This window comes from Pipistrellus kuhlii, unplaced genomic scaffold (genome assembly GCF_014108245.1).
Source record: "Pipistrellus kuhlii isolate mPipKuh1 unplaced genomic scaffold, mPipKuh1.p scaffold_m20_p_5, whole genome shotgun sequence".
Lineage (NCBI taxonomy): Eukaryota > Metazoa > Chordata > Mammalia > Chiroptera > Vespertilionidae > Pipistrellus > Pipistrellus kuhlii.
Genome location: NW_023425551.1, coordinates 53,123,154 through 53,150,779, shown reverse-complemented (window position 1 = coordinate 53,150,779; position 27,626 = coordinate 53,123,154). Strand labels below are relative to the sequence as shown.

The following is a 27,626-nucleotide window of genomic DNA, read 5'->3' as shown; positions in this document are numbered from 1 at the left end:
GGCACCATTAACATTTTAAGCTTATGTGACTCAGAAACCAAGAATGGGTTCACTTAAAAATTTGATTCTCCACACACTCAAACTCAAAGGCAGCATTCTGGTCACTTTTACAAAGAAATACATGGCCAGGCCAGCATGGCTCAGTGACTATCAGCCTATGGACTAGGAGGTCACGGTTTGATTCCTTGATCCCCAATGTGGGACATGCAGGAGGCAGCCAATCATTCTTTCTCTCTCACTATTTGATGTTTCTATCTCTCTCTCCTTCTCTCTTCCTATATGAAATCAATTTAAAAAAAAAGAAATGTTTAAAAAATAAATTGAAATATACAATTCCCACTAGCAGTGCAATTTTATTTATTGTATTAATTTTATGTATTTAGGTTAATACAAATAAAGTTTCTACTCCAAAAGCTTGATTTGACTGTTAAAAAAAATAATTATAAGGAATTAGTTACCTAATTAGGTATAAATAAGGTAACATAAAGAGTAAGTATTAAAACCCTAAACTTAAGTCAGCTAGGAGCACAAACTATGCTGAATTATGCTCAAAGTGCATAAAACAGTAGCAGTAATTTATAAAAATATCAGTGCAGTTCCATGTAACCAAATATTTCTCAATCACTACAATAGGAAATGCACAACATATGTCTACCTTGGACCTGAGGGGGGCTTCAGAGGCAGCGTTAATGCAAGTCCTGGAAAGACCTTGTTTCATCTCTAATAATCCTAAGCAACTCATCCAAAGGGCAGCGTTGCCAGGAGGCACTGAGGATGTTTGTTTGCCAAGATGTGCCCCAGAGACGTGTCCCTGAGACCTGGCTGTTCCTCCTGGACAGCGGGCCTCTGAGAAACCCGCTTTGAGAGTGCATCTGCAAGGCTGTGTGAAAGTGAAGGCTTCCCTGTGTTCTCCTTGCACAGGAGCCAACATCAAGACTCCCTTCTGCTATGGCAGGAAGCCTGCTCTGGGACCATCCGTGTTTGCATTCTACAGCCTTCCAGCCCCCACGAGAAATCTAGTCTGCTCATTGACAGACCCTGAATTACATCTTACACAAAGAATATACACCATGCTGTTTCTGAGCAATCACCAAACCATTCCACAATTAAACATAAGCTAATATTAGAAGAGTATGAAATACAGATTCAACAGAAACAATGAAGTAAATCAGGAAATTGGGTTTTCTTGTAATCATTTATGAATGTTCAAAACTGTTAAAATAATGAGTGCAAGCACTAGGCATGGAACTCAGGCCTGGTCTTACCTGACTGTTGGATGACTGAAGCTGCTTTCTTCACCTCATCCTGTGACCGGCCGTCTGTGACCACAACCAGCACTTTGGGGACATTCTTCCTCATGCCACTCTCCCAGGTCAAGACCTTTTCCTTGATAAACGTGAGAGCCTTTCCTATAGAGTGTGGCATGAAACATTTTAGTGTCACCTCAATGCAAACCATCCAAGGGCCGTTAGCCATGCCCAACTGTTAAGAATTTGAATGTTAGAGTGAGATGGTACACCTGGTTCTTTCACTCCAAAAACTTTGGAGAGTGAAGGTCTACATAGACTCTGATCAACTGTACCTGTTCTTGTGTTGCCTCCTCTGTACCTAATATTCTGGAGGGCCCCGAGGGCTTGGGCCTTGTCATTGTACGTGTTCAGCTTGAACTCAGACTTGACTTCATCACTGTACTGCACAAACGAGACCTGAAAGAAAATGTGGTTTGTGGGGAGGGTAAGTCATCTTTTTTTATGTTTCAATTTTCCAGTGGGTCCTCTAACTGCTGAATGGGAAAAGGAAATGTCTCGGACCTGAGAGTATTATAAAGCTCTTTATAGCTAGTATTATAACACTGACTACTGTTGTCTCTGTAAACTATCTAATTTCTTATCTTTAATGACTAGACATAATTGATATGAAAATATAAATATACTGTATTTATAAGGTACCTTTCTCTAGGATATAGGAAGGGATGGGTAAAATCAGGGAGCAATGAGAACACACTATCTTGAACTCAATGTGGGCAAAGCAATTGGTTCCACAGCCAAGTGCTCCTTCTCACTGACCACATCCACTCTTGAGGGTAATATGAAAATATTACATGTGTGATAATAATCAGCCCTCATCACAAACTTAGTGACAGTGTGATTTAGTAGAAAGAGTACAGACTTTGTAGTCAGGAATCACTGGACTGAAACCCTAGCTCTGCCAATTAATGGCCATGTGACACTGGGCAAGTTCCCAACATCTCTGGCCTTTAGTTTTCTCCTCAGAAAAATTGAGATAACTATACTTGCTTTCTAGGATTGTTTTAAAAACACATGTAGTAATCATGTATGCAAAATAGTTGGCACATACAAGTTAATAAAATATGATAGCTATTCTTTTATTTTTTATTAGAAATCTTATATTTCTAAAAGGATGGAAAACTGGCTTAGCTATTGACACATTAAATTGAGAATATAACTGGCCTGACTTTTTACTCTTCTTGGGTTGGAATAGTATCTACAAGGTTATTTGAGGATTTGAAATTTAATATAATCTATAAAGTACTCTTCCATAAAAGAAGACTTGATTTTGCTTATGAAATTATTTATGGTTTATGTCAAAATCTCTTATTTTCATAATGTCTCTAAGATGCCACATGAAAAAGTACAAGCTGCAAAAATAAAGGAAAAAAATCGTCAACAAGGAATGGAGAGAGAAAGAAAAAAGATTTGAAAGAAGAATGATACAATATAGTCCCTTGCCTTAAGGAATCAATGAGTTAGATAGAAAAGAGTTGCACACAATAATGACCATAAAGAGTGATACTTGCTATAATAGTGCCCCAGACAATACCTTTCAGGAGCATGGAATGCCTAAAGCCATCAAGAAAACCACTCCAGAAAGGGGGGAATTTGAAGTCTTCAAGTTTACAGAATCCAAGAAATAATTAATACTAGCTTTATTCAGATTCTCAGAGGAGCCTGGGAAGAAGGGCTCACCAAAACATAGTTTAGAGCCACTAGACTTAAGTGTTCAGTTCAATGGTTTATTGAGAGTAGTGAAGGAGATTCTCCAATTTACAGGTATGTTATGGCTATAGTATGAATTATTCTCCAAAGCCTCTTATGGAAAGATAACCTTCTCTAAGTTCCAACTCTGATAAAACAAATACTTTTGGAGTAATTTCACAGCAACATAGTTGGTAGTTATTTTAGGAAAACAAATAAAATGCCCTTTGAGTCAATAGTGGCCACTCTCTGGTAAAGGTAGTGTCTGCAATGCCATGACAGAGGGGGAAGCAGTCACACACCCACTCCAGTCACTATTCCTCACTGGCTCCACGGACTTCACAGAGAGTGATAATCGCAATGCATTTAGTTTCCAGAACATCGGCTGACCTTTCGTGGGAGTGTATCATTTTAAGAGTATTAAGTAGGAAGTTAGTCAGAGCCCTCTAAATTATTCAATAGAAATATCATCTAGCCAAAAGATACCTAAAGGAATATTTATTTTTCTGTTTACTATTTACACCCAACTCCTTCCCAAAAATACATGTGTAATGAAAATGTCAAATAACAAAAGTCAAAATATAATTTGAAATGAAAAGTCTTTCTACTTAAAAAGAGAAGTTCAAAGGAAATAGCAAGGCAATATAAGTGAATAGCCACCATGAAAAAGACACCCACCTGAATTCCACCAGGATTGACTTCATCAAAGGCTCCCACAGTGTTGAAGATGAACTTTACAACTTTATTAAAATTGTCATCCCCGATACTCCAGGAGGCATCAGTCAAGAATACAATATCTGCCTTGGCCCCTTTGCATACTGGCGGGGGAAAAGAAAAAAAAAGGAAGTTTCAAATATCATGAATTCTTTCATTCAAGTGAAATTACACAACTGAGAAATGCAGCCTACCACCTTCTACTCAAAGTATGGTTCAGTGGCAATAGCATAGCTTGGGAAGCTTCTTAGAATTGCAGAATTCTGGGCCCTACCCCAGAGTTCCTCAGCCAGAATCAGCAACAAGATGCCCAGGTGGTTCCTGCTCACAATAAAGTGTGAGAGGCACTATCTCACTGGTCCTCAATTCCTGCCCTGGAATTACTCCGCCTACTTAGATCCACTATGCAAAGGTATGCTCTTTCCCCATGGAACTCTTCAAGCAGCCTCAAACAATAAGTGAGGAGAAAAAAAAGGAAAAGCAGCAATGTTCAGGATTTAAAAGATTAGGAATTTTGTATATATTTATCAAATATTTGGTATAAATAAGGTGTTTTTTAAATTAGGCCACTATGAGTATATGGAGGGAAGGAAGGGATGGAATAAAATAAATATCTTTCATTGAATCTTCAGACTTAAAGACTAAAAAAAAAATTGTGAAAATAAAAATTTAACAACCTTTTATTCTATAAAAACTTAACATGTGGAATGTACAACACCAAGAGTGGACCCAAATATAGCCTATAGATTTTGGGTGATAATGGTGCTTCAATATAGGCTCATGGAGGGTAACAAATGTGCCACTTTGGTGCAGGAGGGTGATGCTGGGGGAAGTGTGCAAGTGAGTGTACAGGGTATAAATGGAACATTATGTACTTTCTGCTCAATTTTTCTATGAACATAAAACTGCTCTAAAAAAATAAGGTATTAAAAGAACTCAACAAGCCAAGATTATTTACTGAATTTTTTTCAACAACCCAAATTTCAAGAAACCCATTATTGTTTTACCCTATAGTAATACACTCTTAACTTTTATCTTATTTAATAGGTTTAAAGAAGTTGTGGCAGTCTAGAGCCTTCTAAGATAAAAGAAAAATTCTTTTAAAATCTGACATGCTTTCAGGTTAACTCGGAAAACAGAATGTGGGGAAGGGGGAATAAACCAGTAGTTGATTAGTTTAAACTTAATTTGATAAACCACAGAGAACTGCCCCAAATTACTTGAGAGACCAGCTTTAACCTTTTAAATTGACAATTATGCCTCAGACTTTAGTAAATAGAAATGTTTTAGCTTTGTGTAATCCAGGGCACTTCTCAGATCAGAAACCAGGACTTCCAAAGCCAAAGGCTTGGAGGGAGCTTGCAGATATAGCCAAAAAGATTCCTGGATCCTACTGATGCCAGAAGCCCCAAAAACAAAGGCCCACCAGGTAACCATGAACTATGTAGGATATCATGAGACATTAATCTGCAAAACGAAAGAAAACAAGTTCCAACTGAAGAGCTGAAGTGGTTTAGGACTGATTCCATTCACACCAAAATGCTCCTGGAGGGCAAGAACAAATGACTGGCAATCTTTTCTTTTAATCTAAAAGCTCTTCAGCAAGTATCAGAAATCAGAAATGTTCTATATCGATTGTAAATGATATGCAGGCTGCATTAGTCAGGAGGCGACAAATCCCTTCTTACTTATTACATTTCCAAATCAACTGTACTTACCATCTCGAGCGGGTGGAATTGTGGGAGGGGGAGGAGGTGTGGGTGGCTCGGTAGGGGCTTCTGTTGGTTTTACAGCTAGAATTTAAAAAAATAATAATAATTAGAGAAACACAATATGTGCACATTTCATAACACAGAAGGAAATTTTAAGGGTGATTTAAATTCTAGATGACAAATCACATCTCATTGGCACGGACACACTGGGAATTCTATTGTATCACTGATAGTCATTCAACATTGACTATAGTTACAAAACGCAAAGCCAATATTCAAAGGTTGAATGTAAGGCCTTCAGATAGGATCAAATGAGTAGAAGTTCATAATATATTATAGTTGCCCATCAACTTCACACTGTCCACTGGAGCCATATCTCCCTCCTTTAGCCCTTTCCTTAAAAATAATATCAACTAACCAGCCACAGACTCCACCTTCAAAAACCTGCAATCATTACATTGTCACCGCAGCCCCTACAGAGAAGTGCCTGTTCAGGGGTCGCATAAGTTCTCGCACCCAGAGCATTCCATTCTGAAGCCTGACAGACATTCCAGGTTCCTCAAACACTTACTGGTGTGTTCTCTCACCGAGACACCAGGACCCTCGAGGTTTGGTGTCTGCACGAAAACAGTGACGCCATAGTCAGTGTCTGGTGAAAGGCCAGTGAAGCAGTGACTGGTTTCTGATCCGCGCACTGTAATTTCCTGTCCTCTCGTTCCTGATCATGACAACAAAGGAAAATGCCAGTGTCATCCTCAATTGCATTTAAAGGCATATTATACATAATTTTGTAAATAAAATGGCATCTTCTTTACTGGATTTTAAAATGTTGCTATGAGCAACATCCAGTTCTTTTTTATTTTTTATTTTGCACACGTACCATCTGCAGGGTTTAGCTTTATTCTGTAGGAGGTGGCTGCCCGGTGAGGTGACCATCTAACACAGAATGTGTCCCACCCAACCTTGTAAGGAGTTAGATCTGTCACATTTAAATACACTGCAAAAGAAAGAAAGAAAGATAATAGACTTACTTCTTAAATAAAGGCAGAAAAGCATACTTTTAATCATAACAAAATTTTAGAACTTCCACGTGGCTAAAAAAGAATGTCTAAAATCTTGTTGTTTCCTTATAAGAAACATACATGAAAATGTGGTGCAGCCAAACAGCTCTCCCTTTCCATCACTGATTTTCAAGGAGAAAGAAATATCACAGAGACCCTCTCAACACTACAAATGTCAAAGACAACTCGTGGAAAATAAGAAATGTTTCCAAAAGGCAATCTGCTAAGTCCTTAAGTGATTATGAGAGAACTTGGTGATAACAAATTCTATCTGGGCTGAATCAATAATCATGGCATTTCTGTGAAAACTTGCAATTAAATCAATGTATTTAGGTGATAGATGTTTTAACATGAAATGTCAAGAAAAACTACAAAAAAAAAAAAATTCCCTGCATCCCAACTCTAATTCTACAGGATCATTCATGTTGAAATGAAATCATAATTTTTAATCTTTCAAAATTCAAAATATAATATTGTTGTGAACTAAACATACCTCATCAAATACTGATATTTGTATATTGAATTATATTACTTATAGATTTGTTTAGCTGGGCACAAAAGCGTCACCTACTAATTGCTGAGAAAACATGCATATGTTAAGAAGACATAACATTAAAACAGCCTAACGTGGTAATTTGTACTATACTTTTTCTCACAACCATGCAAAGACATGTGACTCACATGTAGTTCCTTGATCTGTCAGGGGGACACTGAGTCCAGAATCATACTGAGCATAAACATTTACATCATAAATGGTGCTGGGATTGAGATTGTGTAACGTGTATGATGTCACTTCTCCAACAAAGACTTCCATGGGCTCATTGGAACCTTTAATAACAATCACAAAAATACATAGATATATGTTAACACTAATCTTAAATTTTTCCTAAAATCAAAATGCCTTCACTTATACTCAAATGATAGTATGAACAGCATTAATTCTAAAGCCCCTAATGCTTTTGTTCAATGTAACACAAGCCACATTATATGGTGAATACAAAACTGTAAGCAGAGAGTGGATTCTTTACCCTCAGATTTTCAAAGCATAGCACAATACCTGGAATGTAGCAGGAACGTAATCACTGTTCCTTTAATGAGTTAATCAATCACACAAACAACTACCTTAGAATCTCAAGACTCTTCTCTGAGCCTCCTTTGCCAGCACTGTGCTTTGCCCATAGTAGGTGCTATTTAACATCTTTAATGTAGAGATGATTTAAGAATATCCATCTTGGACCTCATTTCGTAAGCTTAGTGACAGAAGTTCCACAGTTACTAACATCTCTTCCTTTTTTAAGTTCTCTCTCCATTTCTTACACAAGCTCACCTTCCCTTTCTCTTCCCTCTCTAAGTTTTTCTAGAAAAAAATTTTCTAGCCCATGCCATTCCTAGTGCATGGAAAATGCCCTAGCAAATTTGGTACAAAGAGTATTTTCTTCCACTGTTCTAAGTATGTAGATAAAACTGAAATACAGCAAATAATTTAATAAAGGTTTTATCCAGGATCAACAGGTAATTGAAAGCAAGCCTGTAATAAATTAAACTAAAATGCATATTCTCCAAGAGGAACAAAACCTTGACATCATGGAAAAAATATAGAAGTTTGTATTGATTAAATATGCATTATTTCATAATCATAATAACACATGGGATGTCTGAACACAAACACCTTCAATTTGTGCATCTTGATAGGCTAGATAAAATTTTTAGCCATGCAAATTAATGAAAATCTTACCTACACCCATAGTAACAATGATACTAAAATCATTGACTTAAATGATATTTCCGGAAACATGCCTCTGATCAAATATTTGATGTGAGAACTGAATTGTCAGTAGAATCTAACCATAGGGAATGGAACAAAGAATATCCTCATGCTCAAAATATTCCCCTGTGCATTTAAATGATGATAAAGGTGTTTTCTTACCCACTGGCTTATATACAATTTTATATCCAAGAACTGGAGAGGGCGAAGGATCCCAAGATACCCTGAATCTTGTATACCATTCATCAGAGATGTGTATGTTCTGAGGTGGAAGTAGTCCCACTGCAAACAAATATTGGCACATGTTACTGACCTTTTATTGATACACAGGGAGAGCAAAGAGCTTGATGGGTACAAATTATAAGTATTAATAGTACAATCCTATGAGTGAAATTTAATAAAATCCTGTAAGTTCCTTATTCAGTAAACAAAAGATATTAAAATATTCAACAGAAAGCTTAGGGATTTTTCAAATTCAAACTATTGTACAACTCCAATGGACTCAGGAACTGGTGATTTCCAGAGCTGGTGTGTTATAATATATGATGCAGAATGACACAGGAAACCTCATACCACTTTTAGAATGTTAGAGATTACAGAATATTAGAGCCAACAAGCAATTTAGGCACTATCTATTCCAACCACCTAATCACATAAATAAGATATGACTTGCCCAAGACCACACAGCTAGCTCATGACTAAATGGGTTCTTTCCCAGCACCCTCTACTCTGGATGAACATAACCTCGAGTAAATCCTCAAACCTTCACAGGCACTGCCTCCAACTCCACGAGCTAAAAAGCAATACTGTGAAGCAGCATGTGAAGCAGCTGCTGAATTATTATTCATAGAATTACACAAATAAAAAATTCACCTTGAAAAGTTCTGCAAAACAACAACTAGAACTGGCTTTGAGCCTTCCTGGAAAATTCAATATCTAGGAAATATTTTTTTTAATATATTGTGATAAGCACAAAATTCTGAAATATGCTATTTCCCCTGAAAAATACCAAAATATATTCTAAAACCTAAGGGGAAGTTTTAAAAATGAAAAGTTGTTAAATTAAATCATCTTGATTTTAAATTCAAATCACTAAACTGAGTCTCCTTTGACTCCGTCCTATAGACAATAGGTATCAATAAATATATAAATTCCTGGTCTTGGGAGACTGAGCTGAAACCAGTCTAGTCTTGCTTTTCTCTTAAGAGCTTTCGAATGGTAGGTCTTTCAAATTCTGTAGCATTGCAAAGCACAAAAAGAGTTTGGGCAACTGAGCATATCGATAGTAAGGATCCTGAAATCATGCTGAACAAAGAAAAAAAGGGGGGGAATGCTAATACTTAGTGGTAACAGACACCAGATCTATAACCCAGCATGCCTTTCTACTGATGCAGTGGCTCTCCGCCTTGGCTGCACATTGGAGCATCTGCAGGTCCAGACCACACCCCCTCTCAGTTACATCAGTAACTCTGGGGCTGGCTCCCAGGCAAAGCACTTTTTAAAGCTCCTCAGGTGATTCCAATGAGCAACCAAACTGGAGAACCTTTGCTTTAAACCCCAAACAACTGCCACCATGCCACCAGTGTATGCTAGAAATGGGAGGTCTCGGCACTGATAATTCTTTGTAAAGTGCTTGATACAATAGAAAAATATATATTTTTGTAAAAAAAAAAAAAAGCTACATTTGCAAAGAGGGAAGGGAAATGCTAAACCTCTCGATTATTTATGACTTAAGATGCCATCATGATGGAGTGTCTTTTTGCTGATACTAAACTGACTTAGCAGCTGCAGGCTGAAGTGACCACCACACAAACTGAAACAATACTCAGAGAATACCAAATGGTTTTTCAAAGGAGAAATAAAACTATCTCAAGCAAAGCAAAATATACAGATTTTTGTCTCTTTTTTCTTCTTTAAAGTGAACCTTGAAACAGATAAAATACGAGTTCTGTTCTCCTATCTGACAAAATTCAATGCCTAATATTAAGTTATTGCAATACCAATGTAGTACTTTAGATGCACTGGTAAATGCAACATTTAAAGATTGTAAAAGGTCTAAGATTCTTACCAGTTCTTCCATTTCCTGTTAGATGGCTACCATCTCCATCTTCATAAATAGGAATCACAGTAATTTTATATGGAGTATCAGATTGCAGGGGCTGCAGTATTACATTGTTCCTTCTGCCTGGGACAGTGGTCTATAGAGGACATTAAATTATAAGTTTATTATCAGCTAGAGGACTTCCAGATCAAAAGACAATATTGTTTTATAGATTCCCATAGACAGTAATGTCTTCTTTATATTTTCTTTTTGTTACACAATAGCTCATGGCAAGGCGGATGGTCCACACTGCCTGTGTGTGGTGTGGGAGAATGGTTTTAGAGTAAACACATCTGGGCTCACATCCCAGTGTAGCCATTTACCAGCTTTATGGCTTAGCACCTCTGAAGGAAACTGTGAGGCTAAAAGCAATAATGCATACAACACTTCCATGCACATTACTGAGTCCTGCAGTGCTCAGTAGTATGTTTTTCTCCTTCAGCTCTCATTGGTACATGTTGTGTTTCTCTGTACTCCTTCAACAAATGTGTGCCAAGCACCCACTGCGAGCCAGGCATGGTATCAGCCACTGGAAATACATTGGTGAGGGTTTCTGCTCTCAAGAGTTTCACTTTGGCTAATACTAATGATGTGGAAAAGATGAAAAAGAAGCAATTGAAAATACATTTAACTTCCTCCATGAAGAGAAAACACATCAACTAGATCTCTGTCTCTCCCTGCCCCCCTAAGCTTTGCTTCCATAAACAATGTGAATCACTTATACCAATGATGCCTAGAGTAGAGTTCCTTGCTTGCAAATGGTGAATTGGGGGAAGAAATTATGTTTTTACAGTTTTCAGAAACTGAAGGGAAATTGCTTAGTTGCACCTGGGAAGACTGAACAAACACTAAGGCATGAGCACCTTTGCTTTGGCAAACCAAGTGTGGCAATCCGGCTCATCTCATTTTGATCAGAAACATTAAATGGCAAGTACATGTGTTTCAAATTAATAAAAATGGGATGGGGCTTAAATTAAAGCTTAAAAAATCAAGTTCAAGTAGACGAAATATTTTATAACACAAGAATAATGGAAGGAGAATGATCAAATAGAATGTATGTAGCAAAATGGTTGCAAACCACAGACAAAACTGCTTTATAATCAGCATTGCGTGTAATTTCCCACTAAGCTATCACTGAACTTTCAAGCCAGTGCTGACTTTTTTCTATCCATAACAAATGGACATTATAATGAGGGCTATGCTACCAGAAACTTGACTCTGGTTCTGGAGAGATAAAACATGACACTCAAAAATTTTGAAGCTGATATTAGAGTATGTATATTCCAAAACCAGAGTGTATGGAAAAATGTAAATTTAGAGGAAAGGGAGATCAATGTGCCCAATATTTAAAAAAGACCTTGTAAAGAAACTAGATCTAAAGAAAAGGTAAGATTGGAATAGTCACAGTGTTTGAACATTAATTTAGTTAGCTCAGAATAATTGGTATCATGTTTCACCAGAATTAATTCCCATGGTGTAGGTAGGAGGTTAAAAATATGCACTTCATGAGATAAGACAGTTTTTTTTTCCATCTGCATTTAAAATAAAAATTGAGCCCTAAGGCATTAATTCTCTGTAGTATAGAAGGCCATACTAGGCACGTTCAGGTGATCCCAATCTCACGTCAGAGGAAGTCACAGAGAATGTAACTGACACACAGAAGTCAAGGACTCAACTCTAACCCTAGCTCCATCCTAAAGCAGAAAGCTGAGGCTCACACTCCAACCCGGTCAGATTACAAAATGCTCAAATAAATGAGAGTCGGACTCACATATTCATCAATTGGATCGCCGACGGTGGGAGAATAGATGATCCTGTATTGCTGGACTGGCCCGTCAGCGTGATCCCAGGCCACAGAGAGGCTGTTGGTTGTCTCCCCGAAGACTCTCAGATTTCTTGGTCCACTCCGAGGTACTAAATAAATAAATACAATAGAGTTATGTGCCTGCCCGGGAGCATGACAGACATGGGGAGGACAGAAGGGGTAGGAAAGAATTTTCCCCTGGCCAGATTAAGGAAGTGACTCTCAGGTGTGTTACCATTCACTAGGCTGTTCACTCCCTATGCTAAAACACACATCTTCCTTGGTTTTAATGTGAAAACATAAACCTAGAATGTGCTGCATTTCAGAGCTACAGTTGCATGCTGAACATCCAGTGACATAAAACTAGGCCTGAGCCTAAATGCACAGGCTGGGAAAGAAAGGGATGATTTTTAACCACTATAACCACTTCCTGATAAATGAAATATAGAGGCCAACTCCTCATGTTTGCTAAGTACCACACACCTCACTCATGCAGAGAAGCCCTACCAACTGACTGACAAGGGAATGGGGTGAAGAAAGGATTTCTGCCTCACGAGTTCGGCCCTGGGCGGGGCTGGGATTCCCCTCTCCATCCGAGTAGAGAGCCACGACGTTCACGGAATAGGGTGTGTCCGGAATCAGCCGATCCAGGTGCACTGTGCGGGTATTTGCCGGCACCACAATCTGGAGGGGAGGAAATGCCAAATTCTGCCTGATGACAGCCCCTATGCTTATCAAGTATTGTATTAGTCAGCATAATACCTTTGATAATAAAAGGCTAAGCCCAGACACTTCAGAAGCCAACTATGGTGCTTCATCAAAAGCAATCATTTAACCATTATACCCTGGCATGTTTGTGGTTTGCATTCTCATAGGCTACTCAGCATGACACAGACATGAACCTCCATTCACCAGGAAGTGAAGTTTCCCTGAGACTCAGTGCCACTCCAACAACTGGCTTATTGTTCCAGGCCAGCAACCACTGGAGGCACAGTGAAATCTACAAAGTTCACGGCTGCACTCTAAGAAGACAACGTGACTTACGGATTCCGAGGGTCTGGTGCCATCCACAGGAGTGTACACAATGCGATACTGCTGCACAGGCCCGGGGGCCGGGTCCCAGCGGACGTCCAGGTTGTTGGGCGTGGGGTTGTACACCTGGACGTTCCTCGGCAAGCCTCTCACCACTGAGGAAGGAAGAGCCAACACACAATTCTTAACTAAGTCTGTTTATACATGTGGAGTTTTTGTTATCACTTCTCCAGAACTTACACTCTATAAAAGGACAAAATGCTATCCTCCTTAAACTATCTATTCAAAAGCAGATTTAAACCCTCGCCAAATCTAAATTTACCAATGCGAGCCAATTATGGCCTTTATCTATATGGAAGCAAAGTTGTTGCCAGTAAAAAAACAAGCTGCTAGTAATTACAGTAATACTGGGCCGGCCATAAAAGGGTAAGGAACACAAAACTGGAAAGGAAGCTTCAGTTTTCCAACATGGGCAATGGAGAGGCAGAGAGGAGGAGTTTCAGAGTGTTTCCAATTCTATGAATGCCTTCTATGACTAAAACTAAAGGCAAAAGGAGGGAGAGAGAAGGTCAATGATCTGCCTCATTAGGGAGGTAGAAAAACATAAACTAGATCTACCTATTAACCCCAAACTATAATCAAGTCAATAGTGTCATCTTTCTAGACTACTCATCTTTTATCAAAAGAAGCCATCCATACTTGCTTCATTTAAGCTATTAAAAAGTATATTTTTAGAGTCAAAGAAATGATTATAAATACTTTCAAAAACCTGTAAGCAAAAAAACAAACAGTAAAACCACTATACACTGGTTTTCAAGTTAATGGCAAAGGAAAGAACACATATTTTTAATGCCAAAAGGCACTTATTCAGAAAACCAGAGAAATGTGTAATCAAGCAATGTCATGACAGATTTCAATAATTCATTATAGCCCCAACGGGCATGGCTCAGTGGCTGAGCATCAACCTCTGAACCAGGAGGTCAGGGTTTGATTCCTGGTCAGAGCACATGCCCAGGGCGTGCAGGAGGCCAGAGGCAGCTGATCAGTAATTCTCTCTCATCATTGATATATCTAGCTATCTACCCTGTTTCCCCAAAAATAAGACAGTGTCTTATATTAATTTTTGCTCCCAAAGATGTGTTAGGTCTTATTTTCAGGGGATATCTTATTTTTCCATGAAGAGGAATACGGTACACATTTATTGTTAAATGAAAATAAAGGAAATTTGTTACCTGTATACAGTACGGTACTACAGTAGTTGTCAACACAAACCAGACAAACTGTGAATCCTACCGTATCAAGAATTTACTCATTTATTCAATGACAATCATGTCATCATCTTCTGGAACATCATCATAACAATCCAATTCCTGAATTTCCTGGTGAATTTCTTGTGACTCCATTTCTTTCAGAATCAGTGGACCAAATCTCTCATGTTTAGCCTAGGGGGGCCTTATTTTCGGGGATGCCTTATATTTCACTCAGAAGGAAACCTGTAAGTTGGTCTTATTTTCGAAGGATGTCTTATTTTCAGGGAAACACGGTATCTATCTCCCTCTCCCTTCCTCTCTGAAATCAATAAAAAATATGTTTAAAAAATAATAATTCACTATAGAGCCATTACAAAACATGGCTTCAGACAGATTTATAAAGCACAAAGTTCAATGATTTTTTTTTTTGTCAGTGGAAGAGAATGACCAAAGTGGCACACTAATTATTGTATATACATTTATAAATCTTGTAATTGTTATTTCATAAGACAAATGCCATTGTAAATTTTTTATTTCATACACTAAAATATTAACAGTTGATGTTTGTGAGGTGAATTATGGGTAATTTGTATGTTTTTATTTTATTATTCTGAATTTTCCAAATTTTTGTCAATGGGTCTATATGGCCTTTACAAAGAAAAGCAAAATTTATAATGAAAAGGCTAGCTTTGCCAAAACCGGTTTGGCTCAGTGGTAGAGCATCGGTCTGCGGACTGAGGTCCCAGGTTCGATTCCGGTCAAGGGCATGTACATTGGTTGCGGGCACATCCCTGGTAGGGGGTGTGCAAGAGGCAGCTGGTTGATGTTTCTCTCTCATCGACGTTTCTAGCTCTCTAGCTCTCTCCCTTCCTCTCTGTAAAAAATCAATAAAATTGTTTTTAAAAAAGAAAAAAAGAAAAAAAAAGAAAAGGCTAGCTTTTTTTTGCCTTTTTACTTACATGTCCTTGCAGTGTCTGAGGTGCGCCCTCCATCACCTTCAGTGTAGACAGGAACCACTGTGATAGTGTATGGGGTGTCTGGCTGCAGATTCCTAAGAATGGCATAATTGGTATTCCCAGGGATTGGTACCTAAAGATTGTAATAAAACATAAAGCACTTGATTTAAAAAACTTGCAAAAAAAAATAATAACACTTCAAACAATAGAATACTCAAAATCCTAACACAAGACCAAGTCAAAAAGCAAGCTCTGTAATATTGGAATATAGTGCCCTCCTATAAACTGTTACACGAGGTTATGAGAGCTTCTCTAGACCCTACACTCACCCTCAGCTCCCCCTTCTGGAATGATTGCTTCCCCCAACCCTGACTCCCCACAATCTCTTCATCACTCTGGCACTTAGGCCCCATCCTATGCTGTTAAGTTCCATTAAATGAATGTAAACTTCATGGATGCTAAAACAAATCTGTTCACTTCTTTAGCTCCACTCATTCAGCTACAAGTTAAACCCACTACGGGAAATAATCACCATTTCCTCTGGACCTCCTCCTGTTGGTGCATAGAAGAGCTTGTACTGACGAGGATTTCCATCCGCATGGTCCCAGCGAACACTCAAGGAACTGGTGGAAGGGTCATACACTCTTAGGTTCCGCACAGTATTCAGAGGTTCTGGAATGCACAGAAATCACATCACTGTATGATCCTAATAGCCAAGCACACATGAAACACAGGTTCAGTGGTATCTCCCGGGAACCCTAGGACATAGCAGGCACCCCAGAGTAGCCACCCCACAAATATTTGTTGAAGCAATGAATAAATGAAAGAATGTCTGCAATAATCTGGTGCACATGTCTCATCTCGCCGCCAGCTATTTTTTTAATCCTAGAAAATAGTAAGTGACTTTCTCCACAAACAGAGACAGTTAACTCCAAGCAAGGATATCAAATCAACATTATTTTTAATGCATTTTCAGAGATTAGCAAAACTCTGTGTCACCTCAGTGTTTCCGGATAAAGATGTGATTTCGTTCCAATTGCCATTATTAAAGAAGCACCAGGAGCCTGCATTCACTTACTGGTCTTGCCTGTCCCCGTCATATGACCTCCTTCACCGTCAGAATACAGGGAGGACACTTTGATCTCGTAAACAGTGTTGGGCTTCAGTTTCTGCAGGAGCACACTGTTCTGTCGTCCCCCTATTGTGGTCTTGAGTAAAACAGGAACACGTGTTAATCTTGTTCTCTCCATCTCACTACTCTGTTAGAAAGAGCTCTTTCTACAAGAGAGCTGTTTGAGACCCTTGCCAAGATCTGGCAACACGTACAACCTTGAAGGTTTAGGAGATATCTTACAGTTTCATTCTAAATATACACTACACACCTTAAATCACATAAAGGACCCTAAGCCTTACACTGGCGACTCAAGAGATATTTCCACTTGCTCGTCACCAGCACTGAAAACTGCATCCAAAACCACATTTCACAGGGCTTTCCCCACAAAGGCATTAATCATCAGTGAGCTACTTAAGAACTTGGAGGTCTCAAGGACTTGCATACTATTAGAGGCTCAGGGCCATTCAGTATTATTTTTTTTTAATATATATTTTATTGATTTTGTACAGAGAAGAAGGGAGAGAGATAGAGAGTTAGAAACAACAATGAGAAAGAGTCATCGATCAGCTGCCTCTTGCACACCCCCTACTGGGATATGCTCGCAACCAAGGTAGATGCCCTTGACCGGAATCGAACCCGGGACCTTTCAGTCCGCAAGCCGACGCTCTATCCATTGAGCCAAACCGGTTTCGGCGAGTATTATTATCTTTACCTTTTTTACAGATTTTTTTACTTGCTTTAGAAACACATTATCATGATTCAGCAAAAAATCTGAAGCTTTTAGAGCTTCCCCCCCCCCCCTCGAAACACTGCCACTCTCAGAGCATCTGCTGTGTAAGCTACGTGGCAGTCCCCTTTGCCAGGACACGCTCAGGCAGAAGTTCCCAGTCATCTCCATGCAGTTATGATGCTTTTTCGATTTCCTTCAATCACAGAGTTCTCGTATTTTATTCATTGCTCAAGGCCATCTAGCTATCTTGTTGAAAGAAAATTTGTATGATTTGTTAACAGTTTACCGAATTCAGATGTTTAGGCCATTCTAATTAAAATCACATGAAGATGGCACGCTGCCCGCCATGAGTGCACAAATGGGTGGCTGGATGTGCTAGTACCGACCAGATGTTTCCTACATTGCACCCATCCTTCCAAGTTCCAGAGGAAACCTCAGTGAATCACTGTAGTCATCCTAACAGAAGCAAACTGAACTACAGTAGCTAATTTTAACAAATGTAATATTTGAAGTGATAAGAAAAAAGTATCGACATCATAGCAAGTCTTGGATATTTAGCAAATCTGGAAGCATCCACTTAATAGAACTAGTCTATGACTAAGCAGAAAGGAGCCTGCCTACTTCTTCCATCCAACTCTCCAAGGTAATTCTAGCATCTGTGATTTGTTACTTAGCTTAGTTCATGGACTAGCATTGAAATGGGAAGATCCCTAATAGTAACAAACCTTAAGGGATCATCAGCTAAGAGAAGTGTTAAGGTCAAGTTCCTCCTGCTATACAGTTTTACCTAAATCTGGCCTGGCACAGACAAAGGAAGTTATCTTTCTGATATTAAAATATCAATCCATCAAAGGTATCTTACTTTTTATAAAAGCTATATGAATACAATTGGTATTTAGTTTACTCAAATAGACATATTTCAATCCAAATGTATCAAACCACCTAAGTCAAGTTCTATGGAAACCTCAAAAGACCAATTCAAAAGTCACAGTGGGAAGGGAAGGATTTCTGGTTCAGCTAAACCCACTTACTACTGTAGACTACCATATACCTTTCACCCCTGCTAGCGACCCTGCTAGTGATTCTCAACCTGTGGGTCACGATCCACAGGTTGAGAACCTTTGCTGTTGAGCCTAAGACCATCAGAAAACACAGATATTTACATTACTATTCATTAACAATAGCAAAATTACAGTTATGAAGTAGCAACGAAAATAATCTTATGGTTGGGGGTCACCACAACATGAGAAACTGTATTAAAGGGTTGCGGCATTAGGAAGGAAGGAAACATTATAGCCCCTCAAAAATGTCAACAAAATACTGGACCTCACTAAAAGCATCACATATATGTATAACAATCACAGTGCTTTGTGAGCTAGGATAATGTGTGCAGTTCTAGTCACACAGCTCATAAAAACAAAGCTGGAGAAAGTTCAAAGAGAGACGACTAAAGTCAGCAAGGTGAATGGACAAGGACTTTGTTAAATAAGGGAATACTGGGAAGCTTAAAAAAAAAGATGAAGGCTGAGTTTCTATTCCTACCATCTTCCTTAGGAACCTCCATTTATATCACATGTGTCAAACACAAGGCCCGCGGGCCAAATCCGTCCCGCCAGGCCTTGCAATGTGGCCCGCACCGCGCTGTCATCACTTCACTCTGCTGCGTTTCCATCACAATGATAGTTTATGACTGTTCAGTAAACCATTCGGCCCGCGATTTAGACTGGATTTTAGATTTTGGCCCCTTCTCTGATTGAGTTCGACACCCCTAATTTATATAAATACTAGAGGCCTGGTGCACAAAATTCAGATATCCCTCTCACAGTCGAGGACTGCTGGCTCCCAACTGCTCGCCTGCCTGCCTGCCTGCCTGATTGCCCCTAACTGCCAGACTGATCACTCCCTAACCATTCCCCTGCCAACCTGATCAACACCTAACTGCTCCACTGCCTGCTCAATTGCCCCTATCTGCCCTCTCCTGCTGGCCTGGTCACCCCTATCTGTCCTCCCCTGATGGCCTGATAACCCCTAACTGCCCTCCCTTGCCAGCCTAGTTGCCCCTAACTGCCCTCCCCTATAGGCCTGGTCCCCTCCCCCTCCCAACTGCTCTCCTCTCTGCCTGATGGCCCTCAATTGCCCTCCCCTGCTAGCCATATTGTGGCAGGCATCTTGTGCTCACATGGAGGTGGCCATCATGTGCATTGGCATGACAGTCAATTTGTGTACCCTTTTATAAGATAGGATAAAAATGACAAATAGTATGAATTAGGTGAACAGGCATGCATATCTGGAAACACCAGATCTAAGAAATATGTTACGGCATGCAGAAACAAATATGGAAGTTTAGGAAACTTTTAGCACTGGATTAAGACAGAGAGTATGGATTTAAAAATCAAATAGATTCTAAAATCTAGATATCTTCCTGAATAATACAACTTGAGTAGTTCTTAAGGGAAATGTGGATGCACTAAGGCACCTGTCTGATGCTATGAGGCTACAGTGAAAAGCAATTCTCGTCTCCCATGAAAAACTCCATTGAGGCTCCATCAAGGAGCAAATGTTTTAATCTAACACAGCAAATCCTACATCTCTCAAAATAGTAAATGTGACTAACTACATACTGTGGGTGAAAGGCGTTTGAAGAGGAAAGGGTAGAATTTGTCCAACTAACAGTTTTTTTTATAAAACAAATTACCGTTTGTTCACTGCCTTCCCCTGTTGTAGGCTTATAAGTGATTCTGTATTTCTGCACACGGCCAATAGCAGGATCCCACTTAACGGTCAAGCTGTTGGAGGTTGCATTGTACACCTGAAGGTTGCGTGGACCACTTTTTGGAGCTGAAAAGAAGTTGTTGAGAAACATAGTAAGCATACAGAACAACGTATAGTTCCCTAGGAAAATATGCATAGTTCTCCTCAAAAAATATGCATAGTTCCCTAGGAAACCAATAGAGCTGTAACTCTCTAGGTATAAAGCTAATTGGTCATTGAATCATAACTAATTCCTTAGCAAATAATAGCTGAGCAAAGTTTTTTCCTAGAAAGTCCTGTTTAAAATAGGTCCCAATCAACGCCTTACAATTTAAAAGCAAAAAGCCTGTTTGCAATGGATTTAATGGTGCTTTTCCTTCCTTCCTTCCTTCCTTCCTTCCTTCCTTCCTTCCTTCCTTCCTTCCTTCCTTTCTTCCTTCCTTCCTTCCTTCCTTCTTTCCTTCCTTCCTTCCTTCCTTTTTTCCTTCCTTCCATCCTTCCTTCATCATTTGGTCGTTCATGTAATTCAGCAAACTAAATTCTTACGTTGTGTTGGTACGGGTGTCACACGCACTAAAAAAAAAAGAATTTTGGAAAACATTAGTAATATAGCTATAGCTCTTTCTAAAAATTGATTTTAAAATAACAGCATCTGAAAGCTGAACACCTACTTGTGCGCTCGCTGCCAGTCAACGCATCACTTTCTGACTCATCGGGGTAGATGGCAGTCACAGAAACTTCATAGAGAGTGTTCGGGTTCAGGTTTTCAAAAACCAAAGTATTCTCATCTCCATTTAAGATGGTCTTAGAAAAAGAGGTAGAAAAAAACAAACCCACACAAATTAAGTCTCCATATACCATATCATACACTCACCGGCAGTTTGTTGACATTATTTAGCCAGATGTTCCTGCTCTGATTCATGCCATGAGCTCAAATATCACTAGCAGGAAAGGATGCTTTTCTGGCAAATAGGTAATATCTACTTAAAACAAGATTACCTATCATTCAATGGGACACTAAAAAAAGAAGAAAAGAGTGAGCACTACCTCCATCTTATCTGAGCTTCCAAAAGGTGCCCAGGTTACTCTGTAGAGAGAGACGTCTGAAGCCGCATGATCCCAAGTTCCTCGGAAGCTCTCTGTGGTCACGTCAGTGATCTGTAGGTTTTTGGGGGCTGGCACCCTTTCTGTCATGAGAAAAGACAGGACTAACTTTTTAATGTGATCTATAAAATTTAATGTAATGAACCTGCTTTATTTTAATGGACATGGAAAAACTGACTGAAAACATTGTTCAGAAGCAAGTATCTCCCCAATTCAGTTCATCCGAAAGAAAGATACAAAGAGAACTCTGAAAACTGGAAGCACTGTATAATGGGTGATTAATCATTTATTTTTACAGGTGATTATTTACAGTCTATTAAAATAGGGATTTTTTTTTAAAAGATAATATTTAGTTATACTCTCCTAATCAGTGGTTCCTAGTCATTTTGCAACTCAAACTTTTTGAGACTCTAATGAAAAGCATGGACTCTTTCCACACTGCACAACTCCTACACAGAAAGTCTGGCAAATCACATGAGAGGGTTCATGAACCTTCATGGTCCATGAAATGTTATGATCAAAGTAATCCATGCATAAGCTTTTCCCATAGTCACTAACCTTCAACACAATGTGAAGCAGACTGTAACTGCCCCCATCCAAAGAGAGGGAACCCCTGGGGTGCTGAGGACTGCTGCCATCCCAGGAAAACAGCCCTCCGTGAGCCAGGCACTCTGGTTCGTGTGCGGCACAGGCAGTTTGGAATGTCTGCCACCAGCCCTGAACTTTCGCTGTCAATTATTTCTCTATCTCCTGGTGACCAAAGCCGATACACAAAACCCAGAGCCATAACAACTCTGTTTCTAATAATTACAATGAAAAGGCCCATTGAAATAAAGAAAGAGAGTGGTAGCACTTTCACAAAACACATTTGCCCTCAAAACATCTGTTAAGGGTGCACTTTGGGTTTATCCAAGATATTAGGAACTATTAAGGATTAAAAACATATATTGACAGTATTTGTTGAGTATGTTAAATTCCCTGCTTTCACTAACCATTTTTCCTGATTTCTTTTTCTCTTTACTACACATGTCATGTTTATGCAAAGCTGTCAGTCGACTCATATGCATCAGTTTTCGTCCCTAGCCACTACCCTTACCAGATAAGAACTGATTTCAAGAAAGAGACTGAAAATAGCAGAGGTAGATACTGCCTGATATTATGGAGCAGGCTTTGGCATCGCACAGGGTGCTCTGGTTATGTACAGACAGCTGGGCACTAAAGGAGACACTTCTGAGCCTCTGGTGAGGGAGGTACTGTATAGGAAGTAAACGTTGCAGACCATAGTCCTGGTCCCACGACTAGATTCCTGGGTGAGGCAAGTCATTTAAATTCTCCAGACCTGAGCTGTCCATGCTGAGAGCCACAAGTAGCTATTGAGTAGCTTGAAATGTGGCTAATCCAAATGGAGATATGCTGTAAGTATAAAATTAATACATGCTAAAAATGTAAAATATCTCACTAATAATCATTATACTGATACATGTTGAAATATTTCAGATATATTGGGTTGAATAAAACACAATATTAAAATTAATTTTACTTATTTATTTTGACCTTTCTAATGTGGCTACTAGAAAATTTGGAATTATATATGTGTCTCCCATTATGTTTCATAGGAACACTGCTGGCTCTAGACTTCAATTTCCTTTTTTTTTTAAAAAAATGTATTTTATTGCATTTAGAGAGGAAGGGAGAAGGAGAGAGAGAAACATCAATGATAGGAGAGAATCATTGAGCAGCTGCCTCCTGCACACCCCACACTGGGGATTGAGCCCAAGCCTGGGCACATGCCCTGGCCAGGAATCAAACTGTGACCTCCAGGTTCTTAGGCTGACATTCAACCACTGAGCCATGCCGCCTGGGCTAGACCTCAATTTCTTAACTGCTATTTAATCAGAAAATTATGGGCTAAGCATGTGCCAGTCATTGAAGATAAAAACTTGAACAAAATAGATATGTGTCTACCTTCATTAGGAGGGAGGGAGGGGAAAGTGAAATCAATAAAACAGACCAACAGGCAATAAAATTGGATTAAATGCTATGGAAGTACCACGAGAAGGAGAGAAACTAGGGTCCCTCGAAGAAGCAACAAAATGGAGCAGGGAAATGGGGATGAGGCAGGCTCTGACCTTCCCACTGTGACAGTCTCCCCTTCCTCTGAAATCCAAATGCATACAATCTGAGTGCCAGACACCTCTCCTTCCTTACATGATCCTATGTATTGTTAATCAATTTTATCTCCACAACAAAATCATGAATTATCGAGGGCACCTATGCTTATATTTTGTTACCCCTGATGACCCTTTACATAGAGTAAGATGTCAAAAAAATATTTGCTAAATAATGAAACTGTCCCAGACAAAATGTCCAATATACATCAAGAATGTAGTCTCTCCCCTACACCCATCCCCAACCCCACACACACCAGTTAAATATCTAGAAGATGAATTAGCAACAGTGGCTGATAGAATAACTGGGATAGAAACTATAAAAGAAATGGACATAAAAGTAGAAGAGGAGATGAAAAACAATCTGTGAATGCAAACATTATTAAATACTGGCAAAAAGAGCGTGAAGACGTGAAATGGCCCAATAAAGCGTAATCACAACTCACGGGTTTTTTCTTGAGCAGACACTGGGGGAGACTCCCCCTCGCCGTACACGGCAGAAACGCTGACTGTGTACAAGGTTTGTGAGGTGAGGTCTTTGAGAGGGATGTTGGTCCGTGATCTGTCCACCTCTACCTATAACAGAGCAGCGGAGCTATTTTTACAAAGGGTTGAGTTTGGACATCTCTCTGCTATTGACTGAAACTCTCCTTACAAGAGCATGCCAATTGCTGTACCAAAAAAAGTAATGTTTTCCAGTTTGCATGAGTCCAGAAACTGGAGACAGTTCCTATGTTTCTGAAGTGGAAAAAGGAAGTATGTACTAGAGAGGCATATCTGACACGGTAAATGATGACTGCCTACAGATTCAAACAACTGAATCATTTTTCAAGGGTTTCACTTTATATCACTGCCTTCTTTCTTTTGAAAATGTTGTCCTGTGCATTATCTGATTTGCTATGCACAAGAATCCTGTGAGACCCACTGGTCATTGTACCTCTTTTGAAATTGAAACTCATAATGAAGTGAATGTGTGCATACGGATAAATTAGCTTCTATGGAACCCAAATGACAGCACAATCAGTAACTGGGTACCCAGAGAAGCTATTTCTATATGCCAAAGATTTCAACATTAATGCCCCATCTCAAGCACACACATGTTTTAAACCAAATCACTTGAAAAGCCCCTCAATTTGCTCCCTCTTTGAGTCAGGTTGTCATGGAAACAGCTTCCCAGCCCATATTTACTCAAAAACATTCTCTGTCCAAAGGATACTCCTCTAAGAACATATTCATCCTTTCTCTCTATGCTTTTCAATTGTCCTAGCTTCCTATTATTGGACAAACTCCCTACATACCCTTGCTAGTTTTTATTATTAGAAACATCATTGACATTTTTTAGTAATTCATAGAATGCGGAGAACCATATACAGTAAGGCAACTGGATGAAAATGAAATACCACCTAAATTATATAATTCCCTAAGGTACGATGTTTTTGAGATTATTAGGAGATATATATAATGGTAAGCACAAGACAGTCCAATATATTATCTATATTCAAAAAGTGATTTATTAATATAACAATTTTCAACACTATATTAATAAAATGAAATATTTAAAGCATGCTATCAACTATATTGTTTAGGTTCTTTTGTTAAACCTGCTAGGAAAACAAATGATTCCAATCTCCATCCTACCTGTTTGACATCCTCGTCTGGTGTTTTGTAGCGAACAATGTATTTCTGGACTTTTCCAGGCGCAGGCTCCCAGGAGACATTTATGGTGCTGTGGGTCACTTCTCTGAGTTTCAGATCTCGAGGTTTAGGTAAAGGCACTGGAGGTGCATGAAAAATGAGGTCCAAGTGTGATTCTCAAACAGGATACTAAAGATTCTACATAAGCTTTCAAGAAGTTGTTTGGAGAAAACTTAAAGGTGTGCGGTAAAACAACTAAAAAAAAATGGTTAGGATGATAAAAGCACTATGATTGTACCAGGTAGAGCTGAATTATTCTTAAGAAGGCTTTTTTAAAAAATAGAATAAATTGAAATGTTTATGACAACTCTACTTCTCATGTGTATGTTAATTTCTTCTACTCTATTTAAATAAGATCTTGTTTGCATAATGTATCATAATTCATCACAAATTTATGGCTCATGTTTCTTTAACAGGTATTTAAATTGATTAAGGTAAAAAAACAAAATCAAAAGAGTCCAGCTCCCATAAAAATGTAATAGGAAAACAACTTGTTATGAGAATGAAAAAATGAAGGTGAGCCAAAAGTAAGCATCCAATAAGCTTACAAGAAAATCCACAGAAATCTAAATGGTTAGGAGAAAATAAAAATGATAAATTTTTACCAAGTCAAACAAAGCTTTACCTTAAAAAGAATGGGAGGAGGATCACTAATAATAAGGTTTTCTGTTGTTATATAAAATATATCTAACTCTTTCTAGCTGCCAATTTCCTTTGCCTCTTATTGAAACTCTGTACATCTCTCTTCCTGAATCTCTTCCATTTCAGCACATCCATCCCTTCAATCTTTTTATTTCTCTGTGCTCCCCTTCTCCATATAGAATTAAAGTCCAGCCCTATATGCCAATCAATGGCCACATTTGTCTTTCAGCCCACTATGGGTCTTCATTCTGGATGGCTCCCAACACTTTCCATCTGCCACTAACAATTTTTGATGAAAACATCAGCTCCAAACAGATAGAACATATAAAAATGTGATTTTTTTTTTGTCCATGAATTTATATGGCCCCACCAAGCTTTTTCTTTTCTGCACATCATGCTTTTGTCTCAGGCTCTTTTCCCCCTTGGAAGATTCCTTCCAACCTACTTTATTTCCCTGGAAATGTGATCTGAGGCTCAGCAAATTTAAGCCAAGTCATTTATCCCAGCATGGCCACTTCAACAAGCATGAAACAAAACTTCCAGCTAGGTCAAGCAAAGGTCCTAAGTGCAATCATTGTCACTTTTTAAAAAAATGGTTATAAAACAAACAGGAAACACAAAAGGGGATAATCAAGAGAAGTGCAAACCAGGAAGGAATCGATGTGCTCTATACTGCTTTATAATTATTATTGATGCATCCTCTAGTACAGTGATTGAAGTATAATAGATGATCAATATATTTTTGGATTGAGGTGATTAATTCATATAATTGAAACTTATTCATATGTGCCATAGAGTTTATACTGCAATAAAAATTTGGAACATCTTGATCTTAAACCGAATATCTTCCTCCAAACCACACTCACCCAACATTCCATTCTCACCAACTGTATTTCATGGATCTACAACAACATCAATTATAAGATGTTCCATGGCTTTATGTTTTATGCCCTGATAAACATCTGGCTAAGAATAATTTAAGGACAACACTGATTATAAGATACATCTCAATATTGGGCATGTAAAATGTGAAATAAAAAAGTAAATCTTAGAGTAAACTTAAGATGCTGCTGTAAGTCTAGAATTAATCTTAATTCTCAAATTTGATTGCCATGAGTAATAATCTTATAATTTTTGTACAAATAATCAAATGGTGGTTAGCATCATTGGGTAAAAGAAAAGGCCTAGTGAACATTATTGTTACAGCAAAAGGAAAGATGCAAAATTAGCAATGTCTTACAGGTGACTTCCCGAGCAGTGACAGGTTCACTAGTGAGGTCATGCAGGGCGGCCTGGACCGTGACCTTGTACTCAGTGTTGGGAAAGAGTTCAGTCAGCTGCACATCATTCACTGCTGGCCCAACGCGCATCTGCATATGGACATACCCAGGGGAAATCAGACATTCAAATCAAACATTTCCGCTTAATGGGAACAACCAGTTAAAGCCCATTGATTATAACACAACTTTTATTTTTAATTTTTCTGAACTGCATTTTCTTTTTCAGGCCAATGTTTACTAAAATGTATCACAGCCCACAAATTTAATTTTCTATTTTTCTGTTTTGTGTGCAAGGGTATAAAAGAGTTAATTCATAAGTAACTGCACTTAATAAGGACTCTAAGTCTGAGAAGTCTCAGGAAGGCCCAATGAAAAAGAAACAGTATCTCCCACCTCTTTGGGTTTTGCCGGTTCTGTGGCGTTGATGGGTTCATAAGTCACAGTGTAGCCAGTAGCCCCTCCCACTGGCTGCCACTGCACATGCATGGTGGTAGGGCCAATATCATAAATATTCAGGCTGACCACAGGGACAGGCACTGTTGGATGGAAAAACAGACATCAGTCTAATTTTTGTCATTTTACTCATTTTTTTAATTGTTTCCTACTTAGTTATTGGCATTTGTATATGGTAAATAGATAATGGGCTGCTATGAGAAATCAATGAGCGTTAATATCATCCTCTCTTCTCCATCCAAAAACCCTAATCTCATTGTTCCTTGCTACCTCGCACTCAGGACTATGTGTTACAACT

The 27,626-nt window shown here is 38.8% G+C and overlaps 1 protein-coding gene across 4 annotated transcripts in view; it reads right to left on the bottom strand.

Moving 5' to 3' along the window:
- COL12A1 (collagen type XII alpha 1 chain) overlaps positions 1-27,626 on the bottom strand; it is a 110,738-nt gene that overhangs the window by 34,415 nt on the left and 48,697 nt on the right. For all 4 annotated transcript variants that reach the window (XM_036413182.2, XM_036413179.2, XM_036413185.2 and 1 more), the window contains 23 exons: positions 27,269-27,411; positions 26,836-26,965; positions 24,897-25,033; positions 23,705-23,834; positions 21,034-21,173; positions 20,658-20,790; positions 20,533-20,559; positions 19,931-20,073; positions 16,470-16,599; positions 15,924-16,063; positions 15,395-15,524; positions 13,198-13,340; positions 12,708-12,837; positions 12,121-12,263; positions 10,317-10,446; positions 8,411-8,530; positions 7,165-7,311; positions 6,303-6,419; positions 5,994-6,140; positions 5,429-5,503; positions 3,675-3,814; positions 1,583-1,706; positions 1,266-1,409 (listed from right to left, as the gene is read on the bottom strand). In XM_036413182.2, coding sequence (XP_036269075.1) covers positions 1,266-1,409; positions 1,583-1,706; positions 3,675-3,814; positions 5,429-5,503; positions 5,994-6,140; positions 6,303-6,419; positions 7,165-7,311; positions 8,411-8,530; positions 10,317-10,446; positions 12,121-12,263; positions 12,708-12,837; positions 13,198-13,340; positions 15,395-15,524; positions 15,924-16,063; positions 16,470-16,599; positions 19,931-20,073; positions 20,533-20,559; positions 20,658-20,790; positions 21,034-21,173; positions 23,705-23,834; positions 24,897-25,033; positions 26,836-26,965; positions 27,269-27,411 — 2,943 coding nt within the window. The remainder of the gene's footprint in view (positions 1-1,265; positions 1,410-1,582; positions 1,707-3,674; positions 3,815-5,428; positions 5,504-5,993; positions 6,141-6,302; positions 6,420-7,164; positions 7,312-8,410; positions 8,531-10,316; positions 10,447-12,120; positions 12,264-12,707; positions 12,838-13,197; positions 13,341-15,394; positions 15,525-15,923; positions 16,064-16,469; positions 16,600-19,930; positions 20,074-20,532; positions 20,560-20,657; positions 20,791-21,033; positions 21,174-23,704; positions 23,835-24,896; positions 25,034-26,835; positions 26,966-27,268; positions 27,412-27,626) is intronic.